This window comes from Halichoeres trimaculatus, unplaced genomic scaffold (assembly GCF_033239565.1).
Source record: "Halichoeres trimaculatus isolate MK-OKI-2021-1 unplaced genomic scaffold, fHalTri1.1 fHalTri1_scaffold_11, whole genome shotgun sequence".
Classification (NCBI taxonomy): domain Eukaryota; kingdom Metazoa; phylum Chordata; class Actinopteri; order Labriformes; family Labridae; genus Halichoeres; species Halichoeres trimaculatus.
The window spans coordinates 3,753,908-3,772,063 of NW_027437189.1; the positions used below are offsets into that span (position 1 = coordinate 3,753,908).

Sequence of the window (18,156 nt, forward strand, 5' to 3'; positions counted from 1 at the left end):
GAAGTTTCAGAATATTTTTCCACATTCAATATTTTATCAAAATAAAAGCCTCAGAGGAGAAACAGGAACTTCAAATTAAAACTTCATCACTATTTTTTTTTACAATTCAGTTTATTTCTTGACGGGATAGCCTCTTCGGATGAACCATCTCATTTATGCTCTATCCCAATCAATCAATAATGATGAATTAATTATAAATTACAATGATTGATTATTTAAAAGATTAAATGAAGAGTAAAGTGAATTTATTATTTATACAGGTTATAATACAGTAACATTAATTACATCAGTTACAAAACTGAACCAGGTAAATGACTCAGATCGGCACACTGACACCAAACACTGCTTCAGATTGGTATATGTATGCACATATTCATAATTACTTATATAATATACATATGTGTGTGTGTGTGTGTGTGTGAGTGTAAGAAGTTGACCCAGTTCTCTGTCTCTTTGGGGAATAGATCCGTCATGTTGCTGCCTTGCTCCTGAGCTGCTCAGCTGATAATGAATCTTTAACCAGCAGCTGAAACATTCAGTGGCTCAGTCTGAAAAATCTCCAGCAGGATGTCGGCCTCAGACGATAAGCCCCGCCCACCGTTAGACTGACCTACTATTCCAGGATGTCAGCCCGCCTGATGGTTACATAATGAAATAAGCCCCGCCCCCTGTGTCATTATTCACACCAATTTGAAAGGGAGCACACGGCATTCTGGGATATGCAGTTCCTGTTCCACCCAAAGGTCTGTTTATCTTTGGTTTCACATTCACTGTCTGCAATGCTAACAGCTAATGGACGTGAAGCACAGTGTGTGATGTCATCAACCAAAGTTTGACATGAGAAAAACTTGTTTCCAAGGTTAAACTGCATATTTAACAATTCTGACCCTGACAAAGATCCTTTACTCATCTGGGGCAACATGTTGACATCATACGCTAGGCAACTTGTCTGACAGATGAGGAACTGAGATTTACAGGAGCAACTTGTTGCTGGTTGACTAGAAAGCAGGACTGTGGTTGAAGTACCTGAACGTTGGCGTCTTACTGAGATCTGTCCGGTTCAATCTTCGTCTCCCCGTTCTGTTTCTCATTCGATGACTTCTGGGACATCTTGGCAGCTTGGACAACAGACTGCAACACAGAAAACTGTCAGGCAACTTTTAGACAGCAAAGCAACTTTGAGGCAACAGCAGCTGTTAGACAGACCTTGAAGCTCTTCTTCCTCTTCTGGACGTTCTGCTCGGGTTGGAAGATGATGACGTAAACCTTTGGGACGTAGAGCATCCCCAGGGACACGAAGGCGCTGAGCGACATGGACACCGTCAGAGTGGCGGTCTGGATGAACATCTGTGAGACCAAGACACAACTTCCTGAAGACCTTCCTGACCCCACGCTGGTGCTGTCAGAGTGTTAGACTTTATCTGGTTTCTCCATGTGTGTGTGTGTGTGTGTGTGTGTGTGTGTGAGTGTGTACCACGGTAAATGATGTCCTTTGTTGGATTATAATCTGTTTAATCCAGCTGTTCCACTTTGAGTCTAATTCTGCACAGATTTATCCCGACGCCCCTCCCTGAACTCACCCTGAACCACAGACAGGTGAAGTCCTGATGGTGGGGACTAATGTCTGTTAATACTGTTCATCAGCATTTAGCCTTAGCCCTGCTGTTTATGGTTCTGAGATCTTCCCAGGTCAAAGTCTCCTGGTCCTTTTTGTAGCTGACAGACTGTCCTTGTTTTAGGTGGTACTGGTTTTAGTCTGTCCTGGGTCTGGACTCTCCTTGTTATGGATTTTGTGGTTTAAGGGTCCTGGTTTTACACTGTTCAGGTCTTAAACTTTTCTGGTTTTCAACTTCCCTAGTTGTCCTGGTTTTAAAAGCTTTCCCAGGTTTTAGGCCATCCTAGTTCAAGACTGTCCTTGTTTAAGACTGCCCTGGTTTTAAGCTTTCCCTGGTTTCTAACTGCCCTGATTGTCTTGGTTTTAAAAGCTTTCCTGGGTTTTACACCATCCTAGTTCCAAACCATCCTGGTTCTAGACTGTCCTTATTTTAGACTGTTTTGGTTTCACACTGCCCTGGTCTTGAGCTTTTTCTGGTTTCCAACTGCCCCAGTTGTCCTGGTTTTAAAAGCCTTTTTGGTTGTAGACCTAGTTCTAAACCATCCTGGTTCTAGATTGTCCTTGTTTTAGACTGTTTTGGTTTAAGATTTTTGTGGTTAATATTGTCCTGGTTTCACACTGTCCTGGTTGTCTTGGTTTTAGAAGCTTTTTTGGTTTTAGACCATGCTGGTTTTAACCATCCTGGTTCAAGACCATCCTTTTTTTTTTAGATTTTTGTTTTTCTTTGCTGGTTTTTAACATTTCCTGGTCTTTAGACGTCTTGGTTTTCAACTGCCCTAGTTTACTTGGTTATAAAAGCGTTCTTGGTTTTAAGCCTCCCCAGATCTACACTGTCCTTGTTTGAGACAGTCCTGTTTATAGATTATCATGGTTCATACAGTCCTGGTTTTAAGCTTTCCCTGGTTTAAGACTGTCCTTTCATTTGACTGTTCTAGTCTTTAGCTTTCCCTGTTTTTTAACAGCCCTTGTTGTCCTAGTTTTAAAAGATTTCTGTAGTTTTAGACCTTCCTGTTCTAAACTATCCTGGTTCCAGACTGTCCTTGGTCTTGAGCTTTCCTGGTTTTAAACTGCCCCTGTTGTCCTGGTTTTGAAAGATTTTCCATGGTTTTAGACCTAGTTCTAAACCATCCTGGTTCTAGACTGTCCTTGATTTAGACTGTCCTGTTTATAGATTTTTGTGGTTTATGTTGTCTTGGTTTCACACTGTCCTTGGTCTTTGGCTTTCCTGGTTTTCAACTGCCCTGGTTAACTTGGTTCTAGAAGCTTTCTTGGGTTTAAGACCATTTTGGTTTTAACCATCCCGGTTTAAGACCTTGTTTTAGACTAGGCTAACTTTGTTTTAGATTTGGTTTACACTTCCCTGGTTTTAAACTTTCCTGGTCTTCAGTCTTCCTGGTTTTCAACTGCCCTGATTGTCTTAGTTTTAAAAGCTTTCCTGGTTTTAGACCTGGTTCTAGACCTTTCTGGTTCAAGACCATCCTTGTTTAGGACTGTCCTGCTAATGGATTTTTTTTGCAGTTTATTCTGTCCTGGTTTTTAAGCTTTCCCAGGTTCAAGACTGTCTGCCCAGGTTCCAGACTGCCCTGGTATTACACTGTCCTGGTCTTTAGCTTTCACTGGTTTTCAACTGCCCTGGTTGTCCTATTTTTAAAATATCTCCATATTTTTAGACCATCATGTTTTAAACTATCCTGGTTTCAGACTGTCCTTGATTTAGATTGTTATGATCTTAAGCTTTCCTGTTTTTTAACTTCCCTGGTTGTCTTGGTTTTAAAAGCTCTCCTCGGTATAAGACCATCCTTGGTTCTGAACCATCCTGGTTCAAGTTTTTGAGGTTTATACTGTCCTGGTAGTCCTGGTTTTATACTTTCCCAGTTTTAGACCATCTTGTTGTATACTGCCCTTGTTCCCGGTGGACCTAGTTTTTTAGTTTTACCTTCTCAGTGGACTGGGCGGTTCCGAAGAAGATGGGCACGAAAGCGAGCCAGATGATGCAGGTGGTGTACATCGTGAAACCGATCGGCTTCGCCTCATTGAAAGTCTCTGGGACGCCACGACTCTTCACAGCGTACACAGTACACGTGACCTGGCAACAAGAACAACCAGTGTTACCCAGGAAACAGCAACACCTGACACATCTGCTGTCACTGATCTGTGCGACATCACACGGTTTAACCAATCAGAAACCAGGGAAAGGGAACAGCTGCTGCAGGAAGGAGGCGTCACCATGAGCACGATGCTGTAGCTCAGGCAGCAGATGATCGACAGGTCCGACATGTCACACTTCAGGATCCCACGGGCCAGGTCCGGGTTCGGGGGGCGGAGTTCATCATAGTCGATGATGGTGTGAGGAGGGACAACAGCAAACCACACAAACACCCCGAGAACCTGAAGCACACACACAAACACACACACAGGAAGTGCCATCTGAAATGTGGAGGTGTGACAGGACGCAGAAACAGGAAGTGGCTGAACACTGGAGCTCTCACCTGGACTGAGATGAGGATGAAGGTGATGATGAGCTGGGAGGTGGGGCTGATGAATTTGGGTGGGGTCACAGACCTCTTGCCTTGTTCGAAGATCCGATAGATCCGGTTGGTTTTGGTCAACATGGCAGAGTAAGTGATCGCCATGCCGAGGCCCAGGAGGAGGCGCCGCAGCGCACACACAAACACACCTGGCTCAGCGATCATAAGGAAGGTGATCAGGTAGATCAGAAAGATACCTGCAGAGGGTCACATGATGTCATGTACAGATGGTGTGGTCAGGAAGTACACCTTCAAAACGTGCATTTCAAAATAAAACTCCAGTTATAGGGAAGTTCTGATGCTGATAAAATTCAGTTTGATGTTTTTTGAAAATTAAAGTTGACTAAATATGAAACGGACCCTTCAGAGAGACCACAACAGGAAACACTTCAAAATAAAGGTCTCACCTGACAGCATTAAGCTCACCTGTCAGGAGGACGTAGCTGAGCTCCCTCCCTGAGGCCCTGACGATGGGCGTGTCATTAAAGCGTATGAAGGTGACCATGACGGCGCTGGTCAAGAGGATACCGAGCATGGCGATGCAGGTGGGCACCAGCGCCCAGGGGGAGTTCCACTCCAGTTTGATGATGGGGGTCGGACGACAGGTGGTTCTGTTGGGGGCGGGACGCATGTCTGACGGACAGGTCTCACAGTTAAACTCATCCACCTGGTACTGATACCCGTCACAGAGCTGTGGACAGGTAGAGAGAAGATTTATGGTGATGGTGTTGATGATGATAACATGAAGATGATGATGATGATGATGAAGGCGGGGTCGCCCCACCTCACAGTGCCAGCAGCAGGGGACGCCCTTCACCATCTTCTTCCTCTCTCCTGGTTGACAAGGGAAACTACAAATGGACTCAGGGACGGATTTATCTCCTCCAGACCACTGCATCTCCTCCACCTGACGGAGACAGACGGATAGATAGAGGGAGGGGCAGAAGAGATGGATAGGTACGGACAGGTAAAAAACTAACACATGTCTGTCTCTCTCTTCTGTCTCTTGCTGTCTTACATTCAGTCTCAGGTTATTGGTCCATTGGCCGATCACATGATACCCAGGATGGCTGTGGTTGGTCAGCTGAAACTGAAAGATGTCGTAACGACCCGGAGCGTCTCCGTCCTCATTGAACATAACGGTCGTACCAGCACTGCCTGTGGAGAGACAGACAGGTAAGACTCTGAGAGACAGACAGGTAAGACTCTGAGAGACAGACAGGTAAGACTCTGAGAGACAGACAGGTATGAGTCTGAGAGACAGACAGGTTAGACTAAGACATAAAGACAGGTAAGACTCTGAGAGACAGACAGGTTAGACTGAGAGGGACAGATGGATCAGACACTAAAAGACAGACAGGTCAGACCAAGACTGAAAGAAAGACAGGTTTAAGTCTGAAAAAAAGACACGTTAGACGAAGACTGAGAGACAGAAAGGTAAGACTCTGAGAGAAAGACAGGTTAGGCTGAGACTTATAGACAGATAGGTTAGAGTCTGAGAGACACACAGGTTAGACTTAGACACAAAGACAGGTTAGACTATGAGAGAGAGACAGGTTAGAGACTGAGAGACAGATCGGCTAGAGTCTGAGAGACACACAGGTTAGACTAAGAGGGACAGACGGGTCTGACACTAAAAGACAGACAGGTTAGACTAAGACTGAGAGACAGACAGGTTAGAGTCTGAGAAAAAGACAGGCTGGTTAGACTAGGAGACAGAGACAGGTTAGAGTCTGAGAGACAGACAGGTTAGACTTGTAGACAGACAGGTAAGACTCTGAGAGAAAGACAGGTTAGCCTTAGAGAGAGACAGGTTAGACTTAGACATAGAAACAGGTCAGAGTCTGAGAGACAGACAAGTTAGAGTCCGAGAGACAGACAGGTTAGACTATGACATAGAGACAGGATAGACTCTGAGAGACAGACAGGTGAGGGTCTGAGAGACAGACAAGTTACACTCTGAGAGAGACAGGTTAGACTCTGAGGGACATGTTAGTCTCTGACAGACAGACAGGTTAGACTCTGAGAGACAGACAGGTTAGACTCTGAGAGAAAGACAGGTTAGACTCTAAGAGACAGACAGGTAAGACTCTGAGAGAAAGACAGACAGGTTAGGGTCTGAGAGACAGACAGGTTAGACTAAGACATAAAGACAGGTAAGACTCTGAGAGACAGACAGGTTAGACTAAGACATAAAGACAGGTAAGACTCTGAGAGACAGACAGGTTAGACTCCTGTCCATGTTGGTCTGAACCTGGTCTACTGTTTTTTTTTTCGATAATCAATTGTCTTTATTCCTCACTCTCTGGTTCTGGTTCCTTTTTCCTGGTTCCGGTTCAGGGTCCTGGGTCCCTGGTTCTTGGTCTCCTTGAGGCCAAACATCGGACCTTTAGTTTTTTTTTTGTCAAATCATTAAGTAAATAAAAACATCGAACATTTTTCCTTCTGCATCCTGCAGATCGCCTCAAGCTGCTCCTTCAATTATTCACACACACACACACACACACACACACACACACACACACACACACACACACACACACACACACACACACACACACACACACTCATATGTAAAAAAACACGCAGACACACATGCGCAGATTGAAAACCTTGGAAAAGCAAAACATGTTGACGACCCTAACTCCCTCTCTTTAAGAGTCTGAAAGCAAAGCCCACGGCTCAGACCACGACCACAGAACAGGAACCAAACTGAACCAGAACCAGATCAGAACCAGAGCCAAACAGAACCAGAATCTGACCAGAACTCTCTGTTATTGTTTCCAGAGAAAATTTTAAAAATGATCAGTTTGTTTGAGTGTTTACAGGTGATCAGACAGGTGATCAGACAGACAGGTGATCAGGCAGACAGACAGGTGATCAGACAGACAGGTGATCAGACAGACAGACAGGTGATCAGACAGACAGGTGATAGGACAGACAGGAGATCAGACAGACAGGTGATCAGACGGACAGGTGATCAGACAGACAGGTGATCAGGCAGACAGGTGATCAGACAGACAGATGATCAGACAGACAGGTGATAGGACAGATGATCAGACGGACAGGAGATCAGACAGACAGACAGATGATCAGACAGACAGGTGATAGGACAGATGATCAGACGGACAGGAGATCAGACAGACAGACAGATGATCAGACAGACAGGTGATAGGACAGATGATCAGACAGACAGGAGATCAGACAGACAGACAGGTGATCAGACAGACAGGTGATAGGACAGACAGGTGATCAGGCAGACAGACAGGTGATCAGACAGACAGGTGATCAGACAGACAGGTGATCAGGCAGACAGGTGATCAGGCAGACAGCCAGGTGATCAGACAGACAGGTGATCAGACAGACAGGTGATCAGACAGACAGGTGATCAGACAGACAGGTGATCAGACAGACAGGTGATCAGACGGACAGGAGATCAGACAGGTGATCAGACAGACAGACAGGTGATCAGACAGACAGGTGATCAGACAGACAGGTTTGGCTGCACGCTGCTCTCAGATGAACCTCTCCAGCTGCAGCTCCTGGTTGTTATAAAATATGAATCAGCAGAAAGCTGCTGCTGTTGTTCTGTTTGAGATGCTCCCTGAGGAAGACTCTGAACCAGAGAGCAGGTTAGGACACTCAGAACCTGGACCAGGACCACTGATCAGGCTGGATTTGTCCTGAATAGCTCAGTTTGAAAACAGGGGGAGGAGCTGGAGCTGAGCTGCTCTCGGATCAACATTCGGTCGAAGCAGAGATGAAGGTGAACAGATCCAGAGGAACCCACACAACACCAGAGTCTATAAGTCTTGGCCTAAACCTAAACCATCATAAATTGAAGTCTCATCCTCTTAAAGTAGAGGGGGTCTGCCTCCTGGACTCTGATTGGGAGATGATCCAAGAAGCTTTAAAGATGTTTTTCTGTCTCAGGTGGATCACAGCTGGGTCTGTACCGGACACAGGAAAGAGCTGACCCCCGTAATGTTTGGTGGTCTCACCGTTGAAATTGACGGCTCGGATGTAGTCCAGCAGCAGACGCCCCTCCACAGGGTCCATGACGTTGCAGACCCCGGAGCTGCTGGGACAAAGATCCTGGTGCATGCTGTGCAGAGCGTACGCCACGGCGTAGACTGCATCGATCACAAACTGGACCTTTCCTTCCTGCTCGTACGCCGAGTCCTGGCCTATCCGCTCCTTACCTGCAGAGACACGCCAGGTCACATGACACACCAGGTCACCTGACATGGATTGGTCCATGCAGCCCAGGTTTTGTTGTACCTGTACATTTCTTCTTCTCTGGGTCCAGTTTGATTCCGGGTCGGGTCAGTTTGCACCTGAAGTCGTCCTCCCAGAACTCGTTAAACCAGATGTTCCTCCGGTTGTTCTCCAGAGAACGGGATGTGAAGTACTGATCAAAGCCTGGACAACACACACACACACACACACACACACACACAGGTAAGCACACACACACACACAGGTAAACTCACTGTGTACTTCAGGTGTGTGTATTGACCCTCTATGGACGCTCGTTTGGGCAGGATGGTGACGGCGCCCTCAGCAACATCTTCGAGCTCTGTGATTGGTGAACTCTTCGCTCCCCAGCTGTCTGATCCCACAAACAGGAAGTGACCTGTCAGGTTAGCTCGCTTTGCTGCCTCAAGGACACACCTACCAGGAGGGGCAAAGGAGAGGTCATGTGAGCCTGAGGAAGGCAGCTGCAGTGATGTCACAGAGTGGGCGGAGTCAGTTTGTCCTTACTTAATGTCGTCTTCGTTGGCAAAGATGATGACGCCACGAGCGTTACTCGTCTCCATCAGGCGTCTGATGATTTTATCAAACTCCCCGTCCGTCGGCTCGCGAGGAATCTTAACGGACTGAGCGATACACACGCCCCCTGAGAGACAGACAGGTCAGAGAGACAGACAGGTCAGAGAGACAGACAGGTTTGCTCAGAGACATGACTCTGTGGTGGAAATCACTGCATCCGTCGTCATCCGACAGTCTGTTTCTAACTCACGATAAGAACAGACGTACCGGCCTCTCTGGATATCTGCATGAAGGCGTTCACGCCGCTCTCGCCGTAGTTGCCCTCTGACGCCAGCGTGGACACGTAGTTCCACCCCAGCGCCTTCACGATGTCCAGCATGGTCTGAGCCTGGTACGAGTCTGGAGGAACCACCCGCGAGAAGAAGTCGTAGCGGTTGTTGTCACTCAGCTCTGGAGCCGTGGAGGCGTAGCTCACCTGAGGAATCTGATACAAGATCTATACTCAGTGATGATGAGCAAAAAAAAAATTAAAAACTAACAAAAAGATAAACAAAAATAAAAAAGAATAAGAAATTGGTTAAAATGAACAATTAAATGAAAGAAAATAAAATAAGAGAATCAAAAATCAACTAAAAAAATAAAAAATCAGCGGAAGAGAATTTAAAATTGGCTAATGGGAAAAAAAAATAATGGAAAGAAATCAAATAATAGCCAAAAGGATTAATGATAAAAGAAACAAAACAATTAAATAAGATTAAAAAACAGCTGAATGAAATAAAAATCAGCTAAAAAGGAAAATAAAAGGACCAAAAATCAACAAAAAAAAATCAAAAATCAGCTCAAAGAGTAATAACAAAGAGCCTAAAGGGAAAAAAGAGCTTATACAGATTAAAAAAAATCAGCTAAAAAGGAATTTAAAAAATTGACTCAAGGAAGTAAAAATTAAGGCGAAAGGATTTAAAATAATCAGCTAAAAGGAATTAGAAAATCATCTGAAAAAATAATAAGTCGGCTAAAGAAAAAAAAGGAAAAAAAAGAAATTAGCTAATAGGATCAAAATCTGCTAAAATCAACATTTAGCTAAGAGGAATTAAAAATCGGCCATATTTATTCTGAAAATAAGCTAGAAGTAATAAAAAAAATCAGCCAAAAAGAATTAAAAAAAATCAGCAAAAGGAATTAAAAAAACCCCAAGAGTGAATAAAAACTGCAAAAAGCAATCAGAGAAAAAATAATCTGATATTGATAGTTAAAAATGTGACTGTGTGTGTGTTTGGTTTTTGTCGTTTTCGCAGACAGCCTCTGGTGGACACTCAGAGAACTGCAGGGACTCAGACCGTTTTGTCAGCTTCATTTCCCTCAGTGAGTTTTGCCTCTTCACACACACACACACACACACACACACACACACACACACACACACACACACACACTACTATGTGTTAATGTGATTGTTTCTAAAGTGCTGACACACATTTATCTCTGGCTGTTAATAATCCCTGTGTGTGTGTGTGTGTGTGTGTGTGTGTGTGTGTGTGTGTGTGTGTGTGTGTGTGTGTGTGTGATGAACTGAACATCATCACCTCAGACCACATAAATGAGTCTCAGCCGATGGCTGAGTCTGGATCTGATCCTGAACTCTGCAACACACAGCAACCGGCATCACAGCAACCAGACACACACAGCAACCAGCAACACACAGGGACCAATAACACACTGCAACCAGCAACACACAGGGACCAATAACACACTGCAACCAGCAACACACAGCAATAAGCTACACAGCAACCAACTACAAACAGGGACCAACAATGCAAAGCAACCAGCATCACAAAGCAACTAGCAACACACAGGGACCAATAACACACTGCAACCAGCAACACATGGCAACCAGCAATGCAAACGAACCAGGAACACAAACAAAACAGCAACACACAAGGACCAACAACACACAGCAACCAGCAACGCAAACGAACCAGTAACACACAGGAACCAAAAACACACAGCAACCAGCATCACAAAGCAACTAACAACACACAGCAATCAGCAACACACAGGGACCAAAAACAAACAGTGTGCGGCAACAAAAAGCAACCAGCAACACAGAGCAACAAACAACACATAGCTACCAGCCACACAAACCAACAACTAACAGCAACCTGAAACAAAAAAACAGTGTGCGGCAACAAACAGCAACTGGCAACACACAGCAACCAGCAACGCACAGCAACCAACAACAAACAGTGTGCAGCAACAAAAAGCAACAAGCAACACAGCAACCAGCAACACACAGAGACCAGCTACACAAAGAGCAGCGAAACACAGAGACCAACAACACATATTGACCAACAACACACAGCAACCAGCATCACAAAGCAACTGGCAACACAAAGACACCGGCAACACAAAGCAACTGACAGCACAAACCAACTAGCAACACACAGGGACCAATAACACACTGCAACCAGCAACACAAGGCAACTGGCAACACAAAGACACCGGCAACACAAGGCAACTGGCAACACAAAGCAACTAGCAACACACAGCAACCAGCAACCCAGTTAGTAACAACGTGGACACCTCGAACAGTCTGAGGATGTTGGCCACCATGATGGACACGGAGCTGGCGGACGCTCCGATCACGCCGACCACCCTCTCTGGTTTCCGGATGAGGGGCGGTTCCCCGTTGGAGCAGCGGATGTCGGACGTGTCTTTCTGGATCAGGGCCTGGACGAAGGTCAGGGACTGTTCCAGGGCGTAGGTGTCTCTGGAGCAGGTGTCCAGGATCCGGGCCCCCAGGGTGATGTTCGGCAGCAGCTCCGGGTCGCTGTTGATCTGGTCCAGGGCGTACAACATGGCCTCCATGCGGTGGATCCCCTTCTCCTTTTTCAGCTCGCCACAGGGCAGACCGTGGGGGCCGCGGGCGTGGATGGGGAACAGCCCCCCCAGAGTGATGTCACCAGGTATTTTTATGGAGTGAGGGTGGAAGTGCTGGTGGGAGGCACTCACCTGAGTCACCTGTCCACCAATCCAGATCCAGAGAGACAGGAAGAGGCGGGGCCACAGTGGAGACTGACTGAGGCTACGTCCAGTCCTGAATAAGACTCGCTGAGGTAGATGATGAAGAGGAAGAGGAGGAAGAGGAGGAAGACCACAAAGACCACGAAGACCATGGTTCACTGGGAGCAGGGAGGAGGTGGGCCTTGATGATGTCATACTGAGGTGATATTCAGGTGAGCGTTTACATCCCACTGTGACACCTGAAGAGAGATCAACCAATCAGTGACTGAGAAAGACCATCTCTGATCCTTATTGGTGTAACATCATAGGGACCAGCTGTTCAAAGGTAATCCGATTAGATTTTGGGTTGTTCAAAAGAAAGAAGGATTTAAAATCGGATCCACCTTGGATCAGGATAATCCTGGTTTTTGGATCAAAATTATCCAAACCCTACTGGACCGAAGTGAAGGTTTGATCCAGAATCAAACCAGGATTGGATTGAGTGATTTAGAGCGATTTCAAAATCCTTCTTTCCCTTTTGAACAACACATTTCCAACATTTGATCCAATCTGATTACCATAACCTGATCTGCTCACCTTTGAACACCTGGCTTGAAAACTTTGTATCTGGATCGGTGTGATCCAGATACAACCTGCATAAACCTAATACCTGATTACCTGATCCTGGATAGCAGAAAATGAGATTTTCAAATCCGTATCATTTTGATCCAGATTAAATTCTTAAAAACAACTGGCCCATGGTGTTAGTTTAAAAAAATAAGAAATAAAAAAAATTACGAGATCAGTGAGTCATAATTATGAGATAAGGGTCAAAATTATGAGATAATAAAATACTTATTATGAGATAAAAAGTCAAAATTATGACATAATAAGGTCAAAATTATAAGATTGTTAAAGCAGTCGCCTCATTTTAAAGTATGCTCCTGCTGCTGGTTCACATGGGGGAGTGCTGAGCATTTAGAATCTCATAATTTCGACTTTTTATCTCATATTTTCAACTTCTTATCTCATAATTTCGACTTTAAATCTAAAAGTTGTGACTTAATTATTTCACAATTTCAATTTTTTCTTATAATTTCAACTTTTTATCTCATAATTATGACTTTTTAATCTCATAATTTTATTTTTTTTATCTCATTATTCTAACTTTTTATCTTATAATTTCAACTTTTTATGTCATAATTATATCTTTTTTATCTCATAATTTCATTTTTTTATCTTATAATTTTAAATTTTATCTTATAATTTCATCTTTTTATCTCATAAGTTCATTTTTTTATCTAATAATTTTGAATTTTATCTTATAATTTCATTTTTTATCTCATATTTTCAAATTCTTATGACATAATTTTGACTTATAATCTAAAAGTTATGAATTATTTCAAATTTTCAAATTTTAATCTTATCAACTTTTCATTTCATATTTATGACTTTATCATCTCATAATTTAATTTTCTAATCTCATAATTTCAATTTTTTATCTTGTAATTTTGATGTTTTCTCTAACGATTACAAATTTCATCTCATAATTTTGATTTTTTTTTAATCTTATATTTTCAATTTTTATGTCATTATTTCGATTTTTTTTGTTTCTCATAATTTTAACTTTTTTCTTTTTTCTTTTTTTTTTTTTTTTTTTGCGAAAATGATGTTTACCTTCGTGTCTGACACCTGTGAATGTTAATAGCTGTCAGACGGGATTGCCATCTCTGAAAATCCATCACAGAACCATGAACGATCCTCTGATTCGTATTGAAGCGTCTGTAAAAGAGACCCTGAGACCGGATCCAGGTCTGATGATAACGGTTTATGAAACCGCGCTAAAAATAACAATTGCTCTCAGTTTTTAAGTCTCTGATGAACGGATCCCCCTGCTCTCTCAGCACACACACAGATGTTGACTACTGAACCGTCCAACGCAGGTGATGCATTCACTGAAACTTGGAACAAAATAACTCATCTCAGCAGTGACACATTTCCATTAACCGACACGAACAACCCATCCAGACCGTTACAGTAAGGGCCCCTGGCGGCGTCTGGACCCCGGTGCAGCTGCACCCCCACAGACCAGAGTAGAAGGAAGACCCTGTCCCCCGTCCCCCTGGGGAAGCCCTGATGGTTTCAGAAAACTTTCAAACTCCCAGCTGATCCGCAGCTCCCTCAGACAGACGGACTCATGAATTTCTCAGGTGGGAACATTCCGGTAGCATCCAGACTCACACCGACCTAATCCCCCAGCCCCTCCGGTCTGACGGATTCATTCCCATGTTCATCAGAGCGGAACTCACCGGAGCCTCGCCTCCCGGTCCAAACCCGGTCCGGATTCCAGTCCCGGTCCGCTCTGCCGGTCTGGGTCCGGCAAATCGTCCCGGAGAGTCCTTCAAGTCCGAAAGTGCCACTTCCTCCGGCTCCAATCAGCGACGACCTGCAACCTGTCTGTCTCTCTGTTTAATTAAAACATGACTCTGTGTGTGTGTGTGTGTGTGTGTGTGTGTGTGTGTGTGTGTGTGTGTGTGTGTGTGTGTGTGTGTATGTGTGTGTGTGTGTGTGTGTGTGTGTGTGTGTGTGTGTGTGTGTGTGTGTGTGTGTGTGTGTGTGTGTGTGTTCAGCTCTGTGATTTTACTCAGAGCAGATCATCTCTCAGAGATCATCTCTGACCCTCAGTGTTTTCTGCTCAGAGTGCGCCCTCTGCTGGTGGCAGTCATTTAACCTGTTAACCTGTTCAGGTGGCAGACAGGTGTGCAGACTTTACCTCCTCAGCTCTGTTTGAGAAGAAATCAGTTGATCCAGTTTAGGGAATCCCCTAGTTTCACTCTATTTTCACACTGCAGAAGGAATCTGGATTAAACTAGCACAAAAGGTGCTGACACAATGAGACTCACCTGGAAAACAATAAACCAAAGACTGAGAGTGAGAGATGGTTTAATTAGGATGAACTTGGGCAGAGAAAATGTCTTTAAAGCTGCAAGAGATAAAATCTTAGGATAAATGAACAGAGACTGTGTCAGGCATAAAGGCATGTTCATGACACACCTGGATAAGACTGTCCAACACACCTGGATTTATGCCGACCAATGGTCTCATACCTGTGGCTTTTTGACTCCTTTGCGGTGGCTCCTTTTAGCTTAAAAAAATGTTGTTAAAATAAAGAATTATATTATTGGACATATGTGGCAAGACAAAAGCGGACAACAAAAAATGATGAGTTGCGCAATAAAAGCAGTATATGTTATCAAATTCAAGAAGTCTTTAAAATAAGTGAAATTTTTGCAAATCTTATACGTTTAAAAATTGTTTGAAATTTTTGAAAATTATTATTATTATTATTTATAAGTTGCATATTTCATTTTTTAAATGCATTTTTTTAATTAAAAAATATTTGAAAGTTTTGCACATTTTTTTTAAATTTTGAAATTATTTTGCAAATTAATTAGATTTAAAACTAAGACATCACATGTACAGTTTCATAAATTTAAAAAAAAACCCTAAAACAATAAAAAAAAAACACTTAAGACAATAATTACTGGATTTTAACTACGTATAAAATTTTATGCACTTTTTAGTCTTTATTATGAAAATAAAGTTGATTTTGTGGCTCCAGAATGACTTTAGTCCAATGGGCTCTTTAAAAGTAAAGTTTGCAGACCCCTGGATCAGACAGTCTGCCTAACACACCTGGATTTATAGAGACTATCTCTGAGTTACCTCTCTTTAAAACGTAAACCCGAAATTTATGATGGTGAACACACACAAACCCACACACAGGTTTTTTTTTAAGCCCCAAATTGATTTTTTATTACTTTATTAATCATCAGTCAAAAATGTTTCTTTGCTCTAAATGGTCAGTAGACTTGTCAGCTGTTTTTCAAAATAAAAGCTCCATTGATTCATAATCTTAAACTTCCTGTGAAAATAAAAGTTTTAAATCAACAAACTTTTCCCTGACCAATCAGGAGCCAGTCTCTGTGGTGCTGACTGCTGATTGGCTGCTGTGAGTTCTTGGCCGTTTGCTCTGTGGCTGTTCTGATTGGTCGGCATCTCTGAACCCATCAGAGGTCAGCTGGTATTGGACAGTGCAGTCCATGTGACCAGAGGATTTGAAGATGGCTGCCAGTCGCTTTAGCCCCGCCCAGTGGAGGAGGAGTCTGATGGTAGGGGCGTGGCCCCAGCTGTCCCCGAGGGCAGGGACCAGCTGTGATCTGCCGGAGTGGAGACGGGTGGTCATGTGATTGGTCAACACCACAGCCATGTTTTGGCTGGTTGCCATGGCGATAAGCTGCTGAGCGAGTCCGTTGAGGATGCGTGTCCGCTGTGAGAGTTCCTCAAAGTGCTGCCTGAACAGGAACGCCAAGCTGTCGATCACCAGCAGACGGACCTTTGGGTGCTCGCACAGGAAGTCAGGGAGCATGTGGAGCTCTGCCAGCAGCTCCACGTAGTCACGGCAACGCACCTGTGACACAAAGAGCCAATCAGAATCATCTACACTGCATATAAGGTAGAGATCGACTTATTCGGTGAGTGAGAGATTAATTGAGTGATTACCAGGAAAATGTTGGACAAGATGGTGTCCACGCTGAAGGTTGTCATGGCGACTCGTTGCTCATCATCCTCAGCCAGTAGGGAGCAGTGTTGGACGGCTGCAGCAGCCACGTCCACGATTCTCTGCAGCAGGAAGCTTCCCTCAGTGTCGATGAAGACCACCTGACCTCCGAGGCCCCCAAAACACGGGGGCACCTGAACATCCACGGCGAGCTGGAAGCTGAGTGATGATGTCACCAACAATTTAACAACGGTCACTACTACAGTCTCATAATTAGAAAACATAAAACTGACTGAAACTCAGGAGTTGAAATCTTAATTCTTTATAAAATCTGCTTAACTCTTCATCATCTATCAGTGTTTCAATTTATATTTTGTGTGTGTGTGTGTGTGTGTGTGTGTGTGTGTGTCTAACCACAGCTGTGTCTTTCCGGTTCCTGGTGTTCCACAGATTTCAGTTATTTTCCCGACAGGAACTCCTCCTGTAAGCGCTGCGTCCAGCTGTGAGCAGAAGGTGACAATGCTCTTTGGCTCCTCCTCCTCTCTTTGCAGCAGCTCCAGAGCGCTAAGAGAGACCACGCCCACACCTGAGCTCACCTGAAGCACCTCCAGTGCCTCCACCTGGGACAGATTAGTCTCTTCAACACAAAGAGGCAGAAAGAAATAATGGATCGAGGTGAGGCCTGTAGTCGTGTGTGCTTACAGCGTGCATATTTTAATCAAATGGTCACAAGTAAACTTAATCAACTGTGAAAGCAAAACATGTAGAGCACCCCCTGCTGGCTGTTTGCAGTATAAGTCAAAAAGCCCAGCCTCTGTTACTGTTTCTAGATGGAAACAACTTTTAGTTAAATATAAAGTCAGATAATCTTAATTTAGAGCATTTTTAACTGGTAAGTAAATATAAACATGTTTAAACAGTTTAAGTTTTATCTGTGAATCATAGGAATTGAAGTAACTTTTGTTTGTATGATTAAAATTAATTAATATAAATTAAATTAATCAGAGGAAACTGAACCTTAAGTCTCTGTATTTATTTCACTGACGAGCGGAAACAGATTAATCAGTTACTAACAGCCTCTGTTTGTGTGTATGTCTGCACCATTAACTCTATAATTCAGGTGTTTTTCTTACCTGAGCTGAGCTGTGTCGCGGTCACGTGCTGCAGGTCTCGTGTGGACGTGATCCCCGCGCTGATCAGTTTACTTTTCACACTTTGGTTCAGGTTCAGACTGCCCACCTGTCTCTGCATCTCAGTAGCTAACTGCTAACATTAGCTTAACTCAAAACATCCCGCCACAACAGGATGTCCAACGGAAAACATTTCCGGTCTGACTTTTCAAAATAATGTTTATGATGTCGTGTTAAAGGGTGAACACTGGCTTATGAAACGTATCATTAAATATTTATATACTCATTAATTACACAGTCATATATGAAACAGATTAAGATTTAATGAGAGGCATTAATTATTTCGAATTGAAAATTTCCGAAATAATCCTATCATCTGTAACCACAGCAAGAAAGTGTATAACAGACAGACTGACGGTAAATATTAAGTAAAACAATGATGAAAGGATGAAATTTGTGTATCGTAATCAGTCTGACCACATCAGCTATGTATTAGTCACAACTTACAAATCATCATTAAACTCTCCAAGTCAGTCCGACATCTGTCAA

The 18,156-nt window shown here is 43.7% G+C and overlaps 2 protein-coding genes across 2 annotated transcripts; both read right to left on the reverse strand.

The window, feature by feature from the left end:
• Positions 1–360: 360 nt before the first annotated feature.
• On the reverse strand, positions 361–12,035 carry grm6a (glutamate receptor, metabotropic 6a). Its single transcript, XM_074681594.1, has 14 exons — positions 11,497–12,035; positions 9,184–9,400; positions 8,908–9,043; positions 8,663–8,817; positions 8,425–8,565; positions 8,145–8,345; positions 5,162–5,301; positions 4,928–5,050; positions 4,570–4,834; positions 4,105–4,340; positions 3,842–4,003; positions 3,552–3,701; positions 1,207–1,347; positions 361–1,131 (listed from the first exon to the last, which is right to left on the reverse strand). Exons 1-14 carry the CDS (start codon positions 11,779–11,781, stop codon positions 1,042–1,044), a joined length of 2,442 nt encoding a protein of 813 aa, XP_074537695.1. The 5' UTR covers positions 11,782–12,035; the 3' UTR covers positions 361–1,041.
• Positions 12,036–15,602: 3,567 nt separating this feature from the next.
• On the reverse strand, positions 15,603–17,793 carry rad51c (RAD51 paralog C). Its single transcript, XM_074681595.1, has 4 exons — positions 17,611–17,793; positions 16,892–17,114; positions 16,480–16,696; positions 15,603–16,387 (listed from the first exon to the last, which is right to left on the reverse strand). Exons 1-4 carry the CDS (start codon positions 17,726–17,728, stop codon positions 15,887–15,889), a joined length of 1,059 nt encoding a protein of 352 aa, XP_074537696.1. The 5' UTR covers positions 17,729–17,793; the 3' UTR covers positions 15,603–15,886.
• Between the last annotated feature and the right edge of the window lie 363 nt (positions 17,794–18,156).